Source organism: Brugia malayi (assembly GCF_000002995.4).
Source record: "Brugia malayi strain FR3 genome assembly, contig: Bm_v4_Chr3_scaffold_001, whole genome shotgun sequence".
NCBI lineage: Eukaryota > Metazoa > Nematoda > Chromadorea > Rhabditida > Onchocercidae > Brugia > Brugia malayi.
Genome location: NW_025062477.1, coordinates 11,690,133 through 11,711,271, shown reverse-complemented (window position 1 = coordinate 11,711,271; position 21,139 = coordinate 11,690,133). Strand labels below are relative to the sequence as shown.

Here is a 21,139-nt window from a genome sequence, read left to right as displayed (position 1 = left end):
AATTATGCACTTTAATATGTGAATTTTTTTTGTTTATTTAATACAAAAATATTTTAAGAAATATAAAAAATAATGTAATAATTTAATGTATAATTTAATACTAAATGTAATAATTTAATACAAAAAAGTTTAAAAAATTAGCAAAGATAATATGAAACTTAATTAAATGAATATATTATAAAATTTTTTAAGTATGATTAATGAATATAAGAAGAAATAAAAATTTTAATTTTACTTTTTTTCTATAAATGTACGTAACACAACACAAAACTGAACCTATTAAACATTTATTTTTTTTTGTAATAATAATTATGTATAATCTTTAAATTTACTCAAATTTTCTAAACTTTTAAAAATTATCCTATATATTGTTCATAAAGAAGTAGTTTTAAGTAAGTTTAATAATGATACAATATAATAGTATTTATTATAATGTAAAAATTTAAACTATTTATATTTCTAAAATTCTAAAGATTATCTCAGATATTGTTCAAGTAAGTAATTCTCATAAAATCTATGTTTAACAAATCATATCATTTCTAATTTTTTAACTTTTAAATGTTTATCATTAAAATAAATAGCTAACATATATATATGAATTTTTTTGAATTTGATTTTTAAGCTAATTTTATATGCTAAATTAAGCTAATTTTACATGTGTGTATGCTTAATAAGCGCAAAGTAGGAGGAAAATTTTTTAAAAAACTAAATTTAAACTAAATTCAAACTTCATAAGTGTAAAAAGAAGTGAATAAAAACAAAAATTAAAATCATTAAAAATATTTGATTAAACTTTTATAAACCAAATATTTATTTCTTTCTTTTACAAATATCAAATGAATTAATTAAATTTTATAACTTTAATCTATCTTTGCATAATCATTTATTATCATTGTAATCAGTAACAACAATAATCATTGCGTCATTTTATTATTAATTAATTATAATCAATTATTATTATAATAATAATTATAATTTCCATTTCATAATTATCCCAATTTTATTTTCCAATTATTATTATATAAATCATAAATTAATGATAGAAATTGAAGAGACGAAAAGACCAATCTCTTAGAAAATTCTTTCTTTAATATAATCAATGATTTATTTCGATTAATCGTTTCTTTTTTTTTTTTTTTGGTAAAAACAAAACATACAATTTAAAATGAAAAGAAAGCGGGGAAAAACAGATGAAAAAAAGAGGAAAGAATCTATAAAGTAAGAGAGAGAGAGAGAGAGAAGATATATTGCAAAGTTTTCTATTTGATGTCAACTTTAGTATTCAACAATCATCAAACAACTTCATCAAATGACCCGCAATTTGAAGATTTGATAATTTATTACAGCAATTTATGAATACACAAAATGTGCCCATAAATTAAATAACAGTAAACACGGGAAGAATGTTTAGTCACGTCACATACATACATACATACACGTACACATACACATACACACACACACACACATACATACACACACATATTATGATAAAATATGGCAATAAAGAAAGAGAAAAAGTGTTAGTGCAGTAATTACATTACTAATTTCATAATTAAACGTTTAATTTCTTTCTACCTAAACAATTAATTAATTAACGAACTAATTAGTTGACGCTTATCGATTATCACGCATAATCTTTCATCATCTTACACCTTAACCGTAACCTTACGTCATATGTTTTCACGTAACTCAACAACTGTGCGTATATTAGTTTAAATTATCAATTTTCTTCGATTTATCTAAACTTTCATTCATTTCCTACTTTATAAAATCAGATATAAATTTATAAATTCAAAAGAAAGTGTAATTTCTTGAATTTATAATTTTCATAAACTAAAATTGCTTATTATATTATTATATGATCAAAGAAAAATGTTTGCTTAATTTTCAATTAAATTCTTCCTGATTGAAACAAAATTATTAACATTGTCACTATCATTATTATTGTTATTATACATTAAATTTTTCAACAATTGATCTGATCTTCTCATTTTCTAAGAATTTAATCAAATTTATTATCTAACCTTGAAATGCGAAAAAAAAAATTAATTGATAAGAAGCAATTGATAAGAAACAACACTGATAAGAAGTAACATACACATACACAAAAAAATTTTAGTATTTTCAACGAAAGATAACAGTGAAAGAAATAAAAATCTTGAAAAATTGGGAGAAAAAAAAATGAGAAAAATCTTTTAAATTTATAAAAATTTTGCAAAAAAAAAAAAAAAAACGGAAAAAAAATTTTTAAAGAAATGAAAAATGTGATTTTTAGAATTTTCTTGAAGAAAAATAAAAAAAAAAAGAAAGGAAAAGATAAGAATTGATGAATGAAAATAATTCATGACAAATGTTATCAACGAGTAGTAGCATGTGCGCAATAGACGATGATAATTAATTATTGGAACACACAATTCCTAATCATTTACCGCCGAATAAAATTTCCTTTTATTCTATATTTAAAAAGAATAAAAAAGAAAAAAAAATTTTTTCTTTTTTTTTTTTTTGAAAAAAGAATGAAAAATTTAAAATTATTCTTTCTGTTAAAATCAATATTTTATTAAATGTAAAAATTAATTCATTTCATATTGCTGATTAAAAAGAAAAATATTATAATTGAAAATTGATCTGTTAAAAAAAATTATTCACCTGAAACAAAAAGAAAAAATCAATCAATCAATCAAATAATTATTAGTTTAAAAAAAAATTGATCTTTCATTTTTGGTCCTTTAGAAAAAAAAAAAAAAAAAAACTATGACATTTATTAGTGATTAAAAAGAAAAGTATTTTAGAGAAAAATATTCTGATTGAAATTTTTCCTTTTTTTTTTTGTTATTTTTATTAAAATTCAAATTTTATCAAAAGAAATATTTGAAAATATAAAGAAGTAAAAGAATGAAAAAAATATTCAAATGTATGAATAATTTCCATATATATATATATATTAGTTTCTTTCACCATCAATTAAATTTGAATGCTTTAAAATTCATAACCTCAATTTTTAGATAAAATAATTTATTTATTTTTTATAGTTTGCAACATTGCAAAGTTTTTTTATTTCTTTTTTATTGCTATAATGTTATCTAAAAATATTTAAATTATTATTTTTATCTAAAAATACTATTTAAAAATATTTTAGTTAAAAAAAGCAAAAAGAAAAAAGAAAATGAATGAGAATATTCGCAAATATTGAGAGTAAATTACAAAATAATTAAAATAATTAAGAAACAACAAAAAAAAAAATCAAATAATAAATAATAAAATCGCTTAAAAAAAGAAATATATCAAAGAATAGTAAAACAATTTAATGTCTTTTTAATAATAATAATAATAATTTTATTTTCTAAACTTTTCATTTTATCAGATCAAATGACTAAAATAACTTATTGTAATAAAAAAAAAAAAACTCTAAAACAAAAAATTTCTTAAATAAGCAAATTACTACATAAATAACATTTAATTATGTTACAGTTTTACAATTTTTGCATGCAAAAATTTTATAAAGTTGCAGAATAATGCATAAAAATTAATCACAAAAAAATAATTATATTTTACTAATTAAATTTATAATAATTTGTTAATTATGCAAATAGTGCGAAAAAAAGAAAAAGAATGGAATACTGCAATTCAAACAGTTTCATTTCATCGACCAAATCATTTTGCAATATTCTCATCTAATTATTTCAAGGTCATAGGGCATTCGTCTATTTTCTCTTTCCTTTCTAATTTTTTGATTAGCTATTTTTGCCTCGCATTTATTTTATTTATTTATAATTGAGTAAAAAAAAAAGAAAAAGAAAAAAGGAAGGTAAATTATTTTGAATTAGTATGATATTAATGTAATTTGGAAAAACCTTTCTATGAATTTTTTTTTTTTTCAAAAAATTTTTTCCAATTTAAATATGCAAAATTTTAGGTTTAATATTTCATCGTGTAAAATTAGAATTAGAGGGTAATATTTGTATTAAAACCAAAATTTCTAAAATTTGGCTATTTCAAAATTCACGAAGTGTTGTAAGCTAATTTACCTTAAGCAAAAAAGCCTTAGCTTCTTATTTATTCACTAAAAACTTGCTATAATTAATTCAATTTCATATTTAGTAAAATTAATATTTCAAAATTTTGATCTCTTTTGTTCTTTTTTTTTTTTATTTTTTTCTTAGAAAAAAGAACAAATTAAAAACAACCAAAGAAAAAAGTGAGGAAAATTTTAAATAATTATTTGGCAACAAATTAGATTAAAGTAAAATAAAATAAAACAGAAACAAATATCACCAAACGATAAAATAAACAATAACACTTTTTCCTTTCTTTTAAAAGAAAAAAAAATAAAAAAACTTAATTTAAGAATCAATCCTTGTTATATGATTATTTCAACTTGAATAAAATTTAAATAATTAATTGAATAAATAATTTGAAGTGATAATTGTTTTTATATTTGTATCATTTTTGGTAATGGAGAAAAATTATTCAGATAGACTAAATTTAATTATTATTTTCTAAAATTTCAATTTTTCTCTTCGTTTCAGGTTTAAATTGTTGAAATAAGGTAATTTTAATTTTTTGTCAAAATTTTAAGGAAAAAAAAATTTATTAAAAAATATAATAATAGTAAGGTGATTAATTGACTGATGAGTTGAATTAAATAATTAAGCATTAATTAATTTGTTCACTTAATTCATTGATTACTTAATGTTGTAGTTAATTAATTAAGTCACTTAGTTAATTGTAATTGACTAGTTAATTAATTTGCACCAATCATATTTGTTTACAATTTGATAAACGCAAACAAGCAGAATTGAATGTTTCACAATTAGCAAAAAAATGTGTGAAAAAATGAAAGAAAAAAAAATTGCAAATGTTTTTTTAAATTTTTTTAAAAAAAATTTGTCCTTTTTTTTATAAAATTTTTTTTTTAACAAACTTTCTTTGATAAATTAAATTCGATAAACAATATTTTGTAAGTTTTATTTGTAATTAAAGCTAAAGTTAATTTATAAATAAATGAATGAATAAAATTATAGAATTAAAATTAGAATTAAACTATAAATAAATCAAACAATAAATGTTAATTAATATAATTTGTTGTTGTTGTTGTTGTTGCATTTTATCATAAAAAAAAAAAACTAATCTTTAGTCTAATAAATAAATTTTGAAAAATAAAAAAAGAGAAAAGAATTAAAATTACCTGAAAAAATTTTAATACAACCATTGGAAAGAAATAATGAAAATTAAATTCAACCAAAGGAAAAGCATTTTTTATTGTAATAAGTGCTTCGTCATTGGGAATATTTCGCTGAACCAAAATTTCAACATTGTCGCTGAAAAAATTACGCATATCGAAGATAATATCTGGAAAATTCTCATTAAATTTTTGAAAAATTTAAGAAATTGAAAAAAAATATTATTACAATAATTAATAATAGTAATTTAATGATAATAATAATAATGATAACATTAATAATAATAAAGAATAGTAATAGCAACAATAATAATGATAATATTAATGATAATAATGATAATAATAATAATAATAAAGGATAGCAACAACAATAATAATAATAATAATAATAAATGATAATAACAGTAATAATAAAGAATAGCAATAACAATAATAATAACAATGATAATAATGATAAAATAATAGCAAAAAATAATAAATAAGTAAAATGAAACAGCAAAATAAAACAAATAGAGAATCGAATTACTATTATTTAATTAAATCTACCAAACAAAAAAAAGAAGGAAATGATTTAAAAAAAAAAAAAAAAAATCATTTTCTTAATTTAAAATTAAGATTTTTTTCTCCTTCAACTTATATCTTACTTAATTGTTCGAAGAATTGCAAATTCAATGAATAATCCATCGACTGAAATTGGAATTGGTAAAAATCGTGATAAATTATTAGCAAATTGTTTGCGTTTTTGTCGATATTCCATAGCTTTTTCAATAATTTTTAAAAAATCTGATGCCCTAAAAAAATTATTTAAATTTAATTCATTCATTACATATATATATTTTAACAATTTATTCATAAATTATCATTAATATTATCGCATTTTGAGATTATAATATAATTTTAAATATTATACCGTAAATCAATCTTTTTTGCTATAATTTCATCTATTGAAAACCAATTAGCACCCAATGATTCATTATCAGCGATTACTTTACGTTCACCGCCTAAATATCAAAAAATTTTCAACAAATATTTAACAAATTACTTTCTAATCAATTTTTATAAAATGATGAATGATTGATTAGATGAAATTTCTTTCTTTTTTATAAAAAAAAAAAAATGAAAATTTTTAAAATAATTTTATGATAAAAAAGATATACTAATAAAATTTTGTGAAAATAAAAAAGAAAAACTAAATTTAGCAAAAAATTTTTAAAGTTGTAATAAAATTAAAAACAAAAAAAAAAAAAAAAAAACAATCAAATTGATTAGTTTTATGATTTTGAATTAATTTTTTACAGTTTAAAAATTTAATTAGTAAATTTTTATGTAAATTATAACATCTCTCACACATATATTCTTAAATAAATTCTAAAACTAACTATATTTTAAGTAAAATTATAAAAAATTTATTTTTTTCTTAAAAAAAAAAATGAAATTTTTTATAATACTCTTTTTTTTTTTTGTATAACTAACCGATGATATTACAATAAAATGAAAATCGATACCATCCAGAGCCTTGTACTTCAATACCTAATAATTCTTCTGGCTCACATTTATAGCCTGTTTCTTCGAGAACCTCTCGAATAACACCATCCTATTTAAAAAGAATTTTTTAAAAAAAAAATTTAAAAGATTGATAAATTAATAAATAATATTTTTTATCATTAAATAGTAATATAAATTTATTCAGTCACTTGCAATCCTTTAAATATCTAATAATTTTAATTATTTATTGTTTTTCTTTAACAAAAAAAAAAGAAAAAAAAAAGTTGTTCAAAAGAACTGAATAAAAATTACTATTAATTAAACAAAAATATTCAAAATAATTTGCATATTATATCAAAAAATTTAGTTATCAAAGACAGAGAGAGAGAGAGAGAGAGAAAAAAAAAAAGATAAATACTTAGGAAATATGAATGCATGTAACATTTATTCAATTCGTTTTAAAATAAATTGAAATATTTAAAAATTTTAATTTTTTGATTTGCTAACAAATGCATTAAAACTTTATTAAAATTATTCTTATCAAAATTAATTTTAAGTTGAAAAATTTTATTCATAAAAATTAAATAAATTCTATAAATTTATATAAATAAATTCATTAAAAAATTCAATTCCACAAATTAATCATTGAATTTTGATGCATTAATTAAAATTAACTATAAAACAGGTAAACACTAACCAATATTGTTTCACCTGGTTCAACACGTCCAGCTGGAATATACCATCTAAAATAATAACTTTGAAATTTTTTAATTAAAATATTACAAATACATGAAAGAAAGTTTTTTTTCTTTTTTAACGATATAAAATATATCAAAATTCTTCTATCTGTTTCGTTTTTCTTTTCTTCAAAAATAATTTAAAACAATTCCAAAATTTAAAGTATAACTTTAAAATGGAAAATGCATTAATTTGTTTATTTAAATCTAAAAATTTTCAAAAGCTATTGTTAAAATTATTCGCATTTTTATTACTGATAAGTGATAAAATAGCATTTCAAATACAGTATTATTCATTTCTAATTAATCTATTTTAAAAAATTATAATTATTATAAATATAAATAAGTAATTAATTTAAATAAATTATGTATAAATTAGCAATTTCATTTCTCTCCTTTTTTGCTACATTCAATTTCTCTACTTTTCTTTTTTCTTCAATTTTAAATTTTCAAATTTTTTAAACATAAATTACAATATTAATTTAAATTACTTTTTTATTAACATTACAAAATTAAAATCAAATTTGTTATTTTTAAAACAGATAGGGAAAAAAAAATTGTTTTTATAAGCTAATCTTATAAAATCTCTACACATAGGCAAAAACAATTTCAATATAACTTATAAAATAATTAATTACAAACTTTTCCAAACATCGACGTTTTGCTTCTTGCGTAAGTAACAATTCTAAATTGCCGTCATCACGTTCACGGAAAATTATACCAACCACTATGTACGCTATATTTTTACCACAACGAATTTCACCACATTCGAAAAAGAAAAAAAAATTTTTGTTTCCCAAAATAATTATTCAAATTTGAGACAAACTTACCTAATTATTGCTTATCAGTTAGTTTTGCAAATTAATTATTCAAATTTGACTTTTATTGTTTTACTGAAATTGACGTATAAATTATACATTAAAATTATTTTTATTCTAAAACTTAAATTTTTGAAAAATTTTCAATTACTTTAGCAAAATATCCAAAAAAAAAAAAAAAAAAAACCAAATATGCAGAAAAAAGAAATTCTCCAATGCCATTATAAGAAGAAACAATTACTTAAAAAAAAAAGTTTTCATTTACTTTCTTTTCACAGTGGTAAAACGATTTATTCATAAAATAGCATAATAAATTATTAAAATAAGAATTAAATGAGAAATAATATTTGAAACAAAATTTTGAAATTGCAATTCTCAAAATTAATGGTTATAATTTTTATCAAATATAATCTAAAATTTGCAATTATACTTCAATTTTTTTTTCATTTATTTTTTTTTATGTTTTTTTTTTTTTTTTTTTTTTTGAAATTTCATTCTTATATTTGTTATAAGGGAAGAAAGGGGGAAGAAGAGAGAGAGAATGAAAGAGAGAAAAAGAAAGAAGGAAAAAAGTTTACTTCCAAGTTGCATATCAATAGACTGATCAATTGCAGTAGCAGTAGCACTGGTGGTAGTAGCTTTATCATTATTATCACTATCAGTGTTATCATTTGTGATAACTTTATCAGATTGTTCATCATTAGCTGACATATTTGATAATATAAACCTGAAAAAATAAATATTTCTTTTTCAAATTTTATAAATTTATTTCATCAATAGCTATTAAAAAGAGAAACGCTTTTACAGTAAAACAAAAATTAATAAGCAATGTCTGAAATGGAGAAATTCGAAAAATGCTTCAAATCCGGAAATCCGGAAAATACATGAAATTTTTGACTCTCTATTTACTACCTGCTATCTGATGCACTCTATTATACTTATTACTTGGTAATACTACATCTTACTTATTATCAACTAAATATGTTAACGAAATGAATGTTAATTTTAGGATAGTACTATTCCAGAAAGTTAACTAAGTCAGAAAAATAATACAATTAACAAACATTTGAAATTTTGATTATAATAAATAAAAAGAATTTAATAGGTAAATAAAGTCAATACCTAATCCAAAAAAAGAAAAAGTCTTTTTTAATCAAAAAATTTATTACATTTGAAAATTCTGATAATGTAAATCTTTTTATTTATTCATTTTTTTTTAACATTTCGTTTTCTAAGTGAACCCAATGTTTTATAAATTTTTAATTCAAAAAAAGAAAAAGAAAATTAATAAAAGTGGAAAAATTATGTCACTTTATTTTTTTTCTTCTTTTTACTTTTTCATTTTAAAAAATATTTGTACTGATTATATTTTCAAGCAAAAAAATTTTTGCTTATTTATTAAATAAAATTAGATAAAACACTTATTTTACTTTTTAAATAAAAAAAAACAAACCTACAAATATAAATAACACATTCATTTTAATAATACAGTTATTAAGTTCAATAATTCCAATTATTAACTTTCATTTAAAAACAAAGAACAAAGAAAAAAATTAGACATCACAGTGATTAATTTTAGAAATGAATGAAATATATAGCATACCAGAATTATTTATTAAATAATAATTAAAAGGAGGAAAAAAAGTCTTCGTTTTTTTTTTTTTTTTTTTTTAAATTGTATTAAGATTTAAAATGATAAACCATAAATTTAAAGTGATGCAATAGAAATGAAATGAATTATATTTATTTATTTTCAAGTTATATTGCAACTGATTCATATAACATTGTAATAAAATTCAAATTTTATTTCTATATGAAAAAAAAATTTGTTAGTTTTAAAAATTTAATGTATATGTAAAAGTGCTAAATATCAAATTGAATAATAAAATATTAACACAATCTTTTATTCAACTTTTTAATTAAAAAAAGAAATCATTAATAGTTTAATACTAAATTAAAAAAACACTCCCTCTCCCTCTCCCTCTCCCTCTCTCTCTCTCTCTCTCTGTGATAGAAGTTGACAAGAAAAAAAAAATTTTTCTTTCCTTTTTTAGATAAAATCCTTTAATTATACAATGTGCTAATGAGTTTCCTTAGCTAATTTCTAATAATACTTAATTGCTAATTGCTCTTGGCCATATTATTGCCAATGATAACTTTACCTAATTGTATAGAAATTGAAAAAATTTTGACTTATTTTCAATGATATAATTAATACTAAGAAATTAAATAATATAAACTTTTAACAAACCAAAAAAAAAAAATTTTTTTTTCCTAAACAAAGAAAAAAATATTTATTAAAACTTTTAATTTTAATCAAATAACATAAAACTTTTATTGACCATAATTATTGTTCAATTCACCCTACATTTTAAAGTACTGGGAAAAAAAAATATTAAATTACAATTTTGAAATAATTGACATTCCACAATTTCATATTAAATAGTTATTATCTCAATTTTAATGTAAAAAAAGAAAAAAAAAAGGTGAATGAAAAGTTATCCAAAATATTTTAGCTAAATTAGCTAAACAAATACTTGCACAATATTTTTTTTTTTAAAATTTAAAAATTGGAAACGTGGAGGAAATATTACAATTTATTGATGTTATCTTCTCAATTTTAAAATTAGAAATTACTGAAAAGTATAAGTTTAAAATCGAAAAAGATTGAAAAAGAGTATATATATGTTATGTATGTATGACAAAAGTATTTTATGACAATAATTTATAGTTTTTCTTTATTTTTATTTTTTTTTTTTTTAACATTTATAGAATTTATCTGAAAAAAAAATCTTTCATACAAATATGATTGATCAAATTTTTATCTGATAATATTCCCGCAGGATATGCATTTTCTCTTTCCTCTTTCTTTCATCATCTTTTTCTCCTCCATTTGAGCTTTTCAAAGAGTTTAAAATTCACAAAATTTACAACTGACAAGAAAATGATTGATAAAAGAATAGATGAAAATGTAAAATTATAGTTTTTACATTTGCAAAGAAAAAAAAAAAAAGAAGTGGGAAAAGACTAAAAATATTAGTTTATAATTTATAATAATAATAAAAAAAACCTCACAATATTTAATTTTATAAATTCACTTGAATTTAATCGAATTAATATTAAAAAAAAAAAAATCAACTTTTTCTCTCATAGATTGCTAGAGTCATATAAATTTAAATTTTAATACAATCATATAAAATTATATAAATAATATGAAAAGTAGCTAGGAAGTGTAAGAAGACAAAGATGAAATTATTAGTATTTGAAAAGTAAATTAAAATAAAAATTATGAAAATAATAAAAATAAAGAGAACAAAAAAAAAAAAAGAAAAAGAAGAATATTAAGAATAAAAATTTCACAATTTCTTTCCTTACTTTTCACATTTAGAAAGTTTTATTTCGACTACAAGCCAATTTAAAAAATTCAAATATCGCAAATTTTGCAAATGATTTAAAAGCTATTTAAATGTCATATTACACATTTAATAAATAAAAATTTAAAACAATTAATCGTTAAAAATAATTTTAAATTAAAATTATATGAATTGTATTAATTTTGCTAGAAAAAAGTTTTTAAAAATTATTACGGTAATTCTACATATACTATACCTATATCTATACCTATTGATCAATCGGTCTATTTATCCACCGATCAATCGATCTATTTATCCACCTATCTTGATAAGAAATAAACAATTTCAGGAAAGAATAAAAAGTTTCTAACAGTATGTTTATTCCAAGATATATGCTAAAATTTTTTAAATTGTAAAATGATAATTGAAATTTAATATTTCAATAAAAATTTAACACAAATTCATTATGAATGAATGAAATGCATGGCAAGATAGCACCAAATAATTGAGCAATTTAATCAAAGAAAACAAAAAGAAAGAAAAAATAAATAAAATAAGAAATGAATAAAAATGCGAAAAGTAAAATATTAAGTATCAAAATTTATCAGTCATAAATTTATTTTACTAATTCCATTCAATTTATGACATATCTTTAATTAATAACATAGAATAGAAATAAATAAATAAAAAGGAAAAACTCGAATGTTTTTATAACTATAACTGAAATTTAGGTGATGCAGAAACCATAATTAAAATCACTTCTCGAAAAATTCCCATTCACTATTATTATTATTATTATCACTATTATTATTATTGTATTATTATTATTATTATTATTATTATTATTATTATTATTATCACTATTATTATTATTGTTATTATTGCTATTATTATTATTATTATTATTATTATTATTATTATTATTATTATCTCAAATAATCAAAAGCCATGCCTACTTTTAATGTCATTTCTTCGATGTTTTCATAATAATTTCAATTTTTGTTCAAAATTTAATGATTAATAATAATAATAATCAATAATTTTACTACTGAAAAATTTGAAATAATTGCTATGAATGTTTTAGTTTCAGTTATTAGTATAAATATCAATTCTTTTTTACAACATTTCTCATTAAAATGATAAAAGAGCAATGAATGAAAATGAATCAATTGTGAAGCAATAAAATGGTTCAATTGATAATGTAAAGCTTTTCAAAGTAAAACATTCAATTATAATCTTACACTACACTTTTCTTTTTTACTTTACATTTTAAAATATATTCAAATATAAAAAGAAAAAAAAAAAAAAGGATTGTTGTCTTTTTTCTCGTTTTTAAATTTATTCCAGAGCTGCTAAGACAAAGACTACTTTTAGAAAGTAAAATGAAAAAGAAAAATGTATGAAATCTTAAATTTTTTTAAAAGAATTTCTGGAAATTATTTTCATTAAATACTTTTAAAACAAAATAAAAGAAGAAAATTTTTAAAGTAAAAGAAAAAAAAATTTTTTTTTCATTTGCATAATTTTTTTTTCACGTTGAAAATATTCAATGAAAAATTTAAAAAAGAAAAAAGAGCGAATAATTCGAAAAATAAACTTTTAAAATTATTTGAAAAATACAGTTTTTTTTTTTTTCACTAGCAACAATAAAAAAACAATGAAAATAATAATAAAAGTGTAACAATGACAAAAATTAAATATTTCATTTATTTCTTGTGGTAGAACAATTGCTATTAGTTAAAAAAACTGAAAAGTTAGGTATCAATTTGGCACCTTCTTGTAACAATGATAAATTCCACTCAACACGCCCCAAATTTTCAGCAGTTTGACGAAAAGTTGAAGAAACAGCCTAAAAATGAATCATTTTAGGATTATATGTTTTAAAAAAGAAATAACTACACTAAAAAAAAAAAAAAAGTAATACTGATAAGCAAAATTTGTAATGACAATAACAATAAGAGCAGCTTAATCATTTTTTATTTTCGTTATTGCACCAGAAAAAAAGAAGAAGAAATTGAAATTATCATTTCACTTTTTTTTCTTACAAAATAATGCACTAATTAAGCTCATAATTAATTTTTTTTTTTATATAAAACAATTAGGTTAAAACTACTATATTAATATAAAATATTCTAATATTAGCAATAGTAATAAATCAATATATCAATATATTTTATCAGTTTTGTTCTCTTTTTAAGTGATCATTATTATTAAATGAATAAATTTTATAACTTCAATAAATAGTAAAAAATATGAAATTAAAAAATAATAAAAATGTAATAAAAAAAATAAAATGTAATTCCTAATAATAAAAATGAAATTAAAAAAGTATGAAAAGGAATTTATGTAACATTTTTACATTTTCAGAATGCTACAAAAAAAAAAAGAAATTTTTTCATCTCATTTTCTGTTTTTTCCTATCTTTAACTTTTTTCTATTTTATTCGTTCTTTTTTTTTTTTTTTTTTTTTAAAAAAAAGAAATGAATGAATCGAAATAATCAAATACAAAATGTACTTTGTGAAATTTTCAATGACAAGTAAGACAATAATACATCAAGAAATACATTAAGAAATGAATTATTGAGAAATCACAACAAAAAGCAATAAATATATCAAAATTAAATTTCGAAAAATCTCGAAGAAAACGAAAAAAGAATGCCACAACATTAAAATATTTAAGAAATCTCAAAAAAAAAAAAAAATCAATGTAACAAGAACAAATTTCGAGAAATCGTAAATAGAAGGAATATATTGAAGGTTAAATTTTAAGAAATTTTGAAGAAAATGAAAAAAAAAAAAAGCAATGCAAGAATATTTTAAACATTGAGAAATTTTGAAGAGTGGAATGCAATAAAATTATATTTTGAGATTTTTTAAAATTTAAATTTCATCATCATCAATTTTATCTGTTTGAAATTTCTCGAAAATTTAATTTTGTTGCATTCATTATATGATGATTGGATTTGATCAGAAAATCTCGAAGAAATATTAAAAAATCATGAAGAGAAAAGTAATGCAAAAAGAGATAAAAATGAATGTATTATCATTATATCATCTCAATATTATTTAAATTACTTCATGAATTTGTTGAAAAATAATAATAATAAGAAAAGTAAATGGATTCTTACTATTCTCCTTCTTTCTATTCATTGTTGTTATTATTATTATTATTATTTGTAATAAAAGAAATGCTTTTCTTTTCATAAAATATTTATAAGAATGGAAGAAAAAGAGAGAGGAAGGGAGAGAGAGAGAGAGAGAGAGAGAGAGAGAGAGGGAAAGAAAGATAAAATTAGAATAGAAAATAAAAAATAACGCATAAATCTGAAAGTATAACGATGATGAAGGATGAAGTAAATATGAAGGAATTAGTAAATCGATAAAAATAAAATATGAAAGAAAAAAAAAAGAGAGAAGGAGGAGGAAAGAGGAGGAAAGAACAAAAAAAAATAAAATCTGAAAATCACTAAAAATGTAAACATTTGCTCGAAATGTATGAGTGAAAATAAGAAGATAATGAAAAGTGATAATAGTGATAGTAACAATGATAGTGATAACGATAGTGACAATAATAATGGCGACAATGATAGCAACAATGATAGTGATAGCAATAATGACAATGACAATGACAGCAATGATGATAATGATAATGATAGCGATAGTAGTAGTGATAATGACAGTAATAATGATAATGACAATAATAGCAGAAATGATAAAGATAATGGCAGCAATAATGATAGTAATAACGATAATGATAATAATGTTGCTGTCTATTATTATTATCATTTCATATCAAATAACAATGAAATAGCTCATTCATGTAGAAGAATTAATTTCTCATAGCTTTAATCGATTAGCTATAAGTCCTCGGCACATTTTAGCATTTATTATTTTAGATGATAAAATTTGATATATAGTTGGAAAGAATTTAAAAAAAAAAGAAAGGAAACAATTGAACTGGCAAATGATGGGAGAGAAGAGGGGAACCATTTTAAATGTAATTATTAATTATGAAAATTTTCTCGTCGCTTTCTTTTTTGGTAGTGTAATGTAATTAACACATTTTTTTTAAGACAAATAGTAAATGATTCTTGTAAATTGTTTTAGTAAAATGAAAATTAAACTTTCATGAAATTTTGTCACATAAAGCCAAGATTCGTGAAAATTATTTACATAAATACAAAGGAAAATAAAAAAGTATAAATAAACTCAAGTAAGAAAACAAATATCAAATAAGAATTTAAATTAGTTAAAATACACAAAAATTTAGTTTAAGATAAACTTTTTTTTCAAAAAAAAAAAAAAAGAAAAATTGAAAAATATTATAAAATTTTTTTTACTGATATAATTAATGTTCAAATTTCAATTCATAGTTTAATAGCACAAAAAATAAAATTAAAAAAAGAAGAAAATCCATAGCATAAAGAAAAAACAATAAAAACTTTTTTTTTTTTAAATTGCACTAAAATAGATGAATAGAATGAATGAATGCTTTTATGAGACTAACAAATTGATTTCCAATAATTTTTTTTTTTTAACAAATTGGTTTCTCATATTTTTTTTATTTCGAAAAAGTATTATCGATATGTATATATGTATGTAAGTATGTAGAAAATATGATTGCATATTATTTATAATATTAAATGGACGAATAATTTTTTTCATAGTTTATTATGAAAAAAATAAATAATTTAAAAAAATGAAATCATTTTTTTTTTAAAAAAAAAGAAAAGTAAAAATGGTATAAGCATTATATGACTAAATATTTGATATTTATATTTTTCACTTCTTTTTTCATAACAATTGTTGTAATATCTAACAAAATTCAATTAATATATATCTCTTTTTGTTCTTTCTCTTTTTTCGTTTTCTTTTCTTTTCTATTTCTTTTTAATATTACAAAAAGAAGTATATTTAATTATTATATACTATAATACAACTGTTAATAAATCATTAGATTTCATACGAATATCTCAATCTTATTATTTCCATATAAATTAAGCCATAATCTTCAATCCAAAAAAAAAAAAAAATAAAAGTGAAATTTTTCATTTACTAAAATATCATATACATATATTAAATTAAATAAAATTGAACGTTTTTGATTTTTTAAAAAGTAAAGAAAAGGATTAAAAAAAAAAAAAAAAAGAAAAAACAATTTACGTAATTTAATAAAGCTCAAATAGAGTGGAAAAAAGACAGAAAAAAGAAATGAAATTTTATTTAGATAATTTAGGATGAAATATGTAATTTGAATAAGAATTAATGATATAGTCTTCATTCCTTTTTTTTTTTTTGTCTAAATAAGTAAAGAAATTGAATAAATTAAGGTTCTAAGAAAGACATAAAAGTGATATATCTAAAAATGAAAGAAAAAAAAATTATCCTAATTGAAAAGAAAAATTTTAAATTAAAAAAGAAGAAGAAAAATGTTATAAGTGCTAGATTAGATCACTGAAACGAAATATGATTCAGACAAAATATTTATAATGATAACAGTTAATCATAATGATAATAATAATAGTAATAAATAAAGTAATAAAGATGTATCATAAATTAAAGAAAAAAAAAAGTTTCAAGAAGGAATTGAACGGCTGCTATGCATAACAAATGATCAATTGAAAATGTAAAATTCATTTAGAAATATTTCAAAGGAAAACAAAAACGTAATGTATAATTGAAAACGAAATACTAAAAAAAAAAACGAAAAGTACGATAATATTAAAGTATCGAACGACAGGTAACATTAAGATAGGTAACAACAGAAGACAGGTAATATTAAATAATACTAAACAATTGAAAGATAATAATATTTAGAAGACAAATATATCACATATAAAAAAATGATTTAGAAAACATTGAAAAAATTCCAGATAATAAAGTTGAATTGTAAAGAAATAGAAAATATATATATATAAGAAATTTTGTGAATGCAATCAAAGATGCGAATTTATTTGTTTTATTTATTTTTTTTTTTCATTTATTTGCAATTTAAAATGACAATATAAATTTATTGCTGATAATAAAATATAATTTCATATCAGTTATTCAAAGAAAAAAAAAATAATAGAACATTTTAATTGCAAAATCTTTCAAAAAATTTTTAGAAATATTCTTATTTTCTAAAAGTTAATTAGTAACATAGTCTGATAATTAATTACAAAAAATTTTATAAATGAATTTATCATAGCTCTATTAATCAGAGAATAAAACATTCTCATTTACTGTTAACACATCAGCAATACACTCTAAATTTTTTTGTTATTTCAGAAATAATTTATAAATTTCCATAAAAAATTAGCAAAATATCATTTTGAAATTATTATTTCTTAATATCAATATCATTAGTAAATGTTAATCATATCATATCATTCTTATCATCTGATTACTAATTAAAACAATACCTGTAAAGCATGTTGTGTATTGGATAAATTTTGTTTTAAATTTTCAAATTGTTTACGTTGCATAAGTGCTTGTCGTTCAATAAGTTTTACTGTATCATAGCCAAATGATCGCCAACGTTCTTCTAATTTTTCATCAACATGTAAACCCCATAAATTTTGCTGAGTTTTATTCAAATTCCATTTTCTGTAAACAATTTTTTTTTTTTTTTTTGTTTTTTAATTATTGAAATGAAAGCAAAAAAAAAAATTTTCGCATCACCAAAAATATTTTAAAAACTGAAAGTTTTAAACCAGTAAAAGATCTATTTATTTTTATTTGAATATATATGTCATTTAAATTGATGATATTTCAAATGAGAAAATAAATTTGTATAAATTAAGTGATATTATTACAGTTTTGATGTAAAAGTTTAATTCAATATAATAATGAATATATTTATCATAATTAATTATTATCTTTGCTATTATTACTATTTCTATTATGAATTATTACTATTATTATTACTATTACCATTATTATCATCATTATCAATTATTACTACTATTATTGCTATTACCATTATTATCATTATCATCAATTATTACTACTATTACTGTTTTTATCATAATAATAACAATGATTATTACCATTTATTATTATTATTGTCATTGCTATTACTATTATTATTATTATCATTATTATTATTGTTAAACTACATATGACGAAAGAAGTAGCAAAAATTCTTAAAGTTTTGTCGTCAAATTTTTCACTGGAATTACGAAATAGTATTTTAAAAAATAATTTCACAGTTGATTTAGTAATATAACAATCGTCCCACATTATCTTTTATTTTTTTATTTTTGTTTAAAATAAAACTAAATAAAAAACTAATAATTTTTATTTAAACAAAATAATATTTAACCTCATCTCTTCATCATTTTGTTCACTATTATCAGCTTGTCTCATGTTACTTTCATTGTAATCATTACAATCATTATTATCACCATCATTATCATCATCATCATCCGTTTCTGATGCTTCACCTGGTATTATCGTTGCCATATAAATGATTAGTCGTTTCTCAAAATGCACAAAAAATACTGTAAAAACGATATATCCCATTTTTGTAGATGATAGACGTCTGACAATTACGTCTACAACGTGTACATAATAATTTGCGAAACATGTAATAAAAATCATGATAATTTGCAAAAAAAAGACAATGAAAAAAAAACGTGACTTGTAAAAAAACCTCTGCGTGATAACTTCAGTGAAAAAAAATGTGAACGTGATAATTTGTAAAAAATGTAAAAATTATTGGTTACGATACTTCCGAACCTGTTACACAATAGACGTAACCCAACACGTGTACTACGTGACAATTCCTGGTTATAGATGTGACCTAGTACGTCGTCACATAAAAACTTGTAGAAAATATAGCAAAAATTATCGCCGCTCATTAAATGATAACCCAGTTCGTCTACACGTGATAATTTGTGATAGTAAATGTAACCTAGTACGTACATCACGTAACGACCTATAAAAGATGTAGCAAAAAAACATCGCTTAGTCACTTCTGTTCATTGTGTAATAGACGTAACCTACTACGTCTAACACGCGATAATTTGTAAAGAAAATGCAGCAAAATCATAATTCAAAATGATAAAATGAATGATAAATTCACTTCCTAATTATTTTTCAAAAATTTCTACCCAATATTGTATTCATTATCAATTAGCAAACAAATAATTCATTTTGTATCATTAAATTATTAAAATTGTTTTCTAATTAACTCACTTTTAATCTATCAAATTTCACAGAATAATACAAATATCATATGAAATTTGAAAGAAAAAAAATTCATTCCACATTAATAAATTTATATTATAAAATTATCATAAAGCATTCGATCATTTATAGAATTAACAAATTATAATGAATGAATGTGAGAGAAATTTAATAATAACTAAATAGCACATACCGAAATTAGCTTAAAACTAATTATTTAGAAAAAGAAAAGAAACAAAGCTTAGTTGTGACTAGTAAGCTACAAATTCAGGCAACTTTAGCAATATTACTTAATAAATTCACTATAAATTATAATTGATATTTAAATTGTGGAAATGACTTTCTCTTTTTGTTCTTTTTTATTTATGAAATTATCATTATTATCATACTATTATCTCAATAATGCATTATCATTTTCTATTAATACACTTACACCTAATACAATTGTAATAGCAAATTGAATAACTTTTATCTTTATTAAGTGAAATTAAAATGGAACAATTATAATCAAATAAAGATGTTAAGTATAAAAAAAAAGTATTCATTGTAAAGTTTGATTATAATTTACCATAAATTGGACCAAAAGAAAAAGAAAAAGGAAATAATACAGGTGAAGAAGAATTCCACCAAGAATTTTTATCATAAAATTAAAACCATCCATTTTTATCGTTTTTTTTTTCTTCAGTTTTTTTCATTATTCATTGTACCAATCGTAATACCACGTATTACACGTAAAACACGTGAAATCACTCAAAAATACAGATACATTTTGAGATCACAAAACTGTATTTTATTTCATAATTATTCGTATGCTTCTTGCAATGTATGTTTTATATATATATATATATGTATGGTATATGTCTATATGTACAAAACAAATTTGAAGAGTAAAATTTAAAAATTTTTTATATTTCACATAAATGAAAAAGTAAAGAGAAAATAACTGAACAATTGAAAATTCAAAAGAATAAGACGAAAAAAGAAAACATTTTGGGACACCGTATTGAATGAATATAACAAAATAGTACAAAGTCAGATAAGAAAAAAAACTGTTCATCAATTACGCCAAATAAATTCACAAAATTTTTTTTTCCTTTTCATATTTGAAACATGAATAACAGAAATGAAAAATACAAAACACTAAAAAAAGAAAACACCAAACAATGGATAAAAGAAATCAATGAATTCTTGTGTCTCTTTCTTCTGTCATTTTTAATAAAAAAAAAAGTTGAAGAAAATTCTTGCATTATATTTTCATTCTTTCATTTCAATTCACTTTTTTTTTTTACACTTCAACATAATGATTAAATTCTCATGAACCAGCAAATTTTTTCAAAATCCTTAACAAAAAAACCCTTTTTCCCCGTTAAAAATGACACGAATACTTT

The 21,139-nt window shown here is 19.9% G+C and overlaps 2 protein-coding genes across 2 annotated transcripts; both read right to left on the bottom strand.

The window, feature by feature from the left end:
• Positions 1–5,825: 5,825 nt before the first annotated feature.
• Bma-ndx-1 (Uncharacterized protein) lies at positions 5,826–8,936 on the bottom strand (the record flags this gene model as incomplete). Its single annotated transcript, XM_043080903.1, has 6 exons — positions 5,826–5,976; positions 6,096–6,186; positions 6,659–6,779; positions 7,368–7,413; positions 8,050–8,143; positions 8,804–8,936. The coding sequence occupies 6 exons, from the start codon at positions 8,934–8,936 to the stop codon at positions 5,826–5,828; spliced, it is 636 nt and encodes a 211-aa protein (XP_042936837.1).
• A 4,344-nt stretch (positions 8,937–13,280) lies between these two features.
• Bm9304 (Uncharacterized protein) lies at positions 13,281–19,025 on the bottom strand (the record flags this gene model as incomplete). Its single annotated transcript, XM_043080902.1, has 3 exons — positions 13,281–13,427; positions 17,984–18,167; positions 18,886–19,025. The coding sequence occupies 3 exons, from the start codon at positions 19,023–19,025 to the stop codon at positions 13,281–13,283; spliced, it is 471 nt and encodes a 156-aa protein (XP_042936836.1).
• Positions 19,026–21,139: the final 2,114 nt, after the last annotated feature.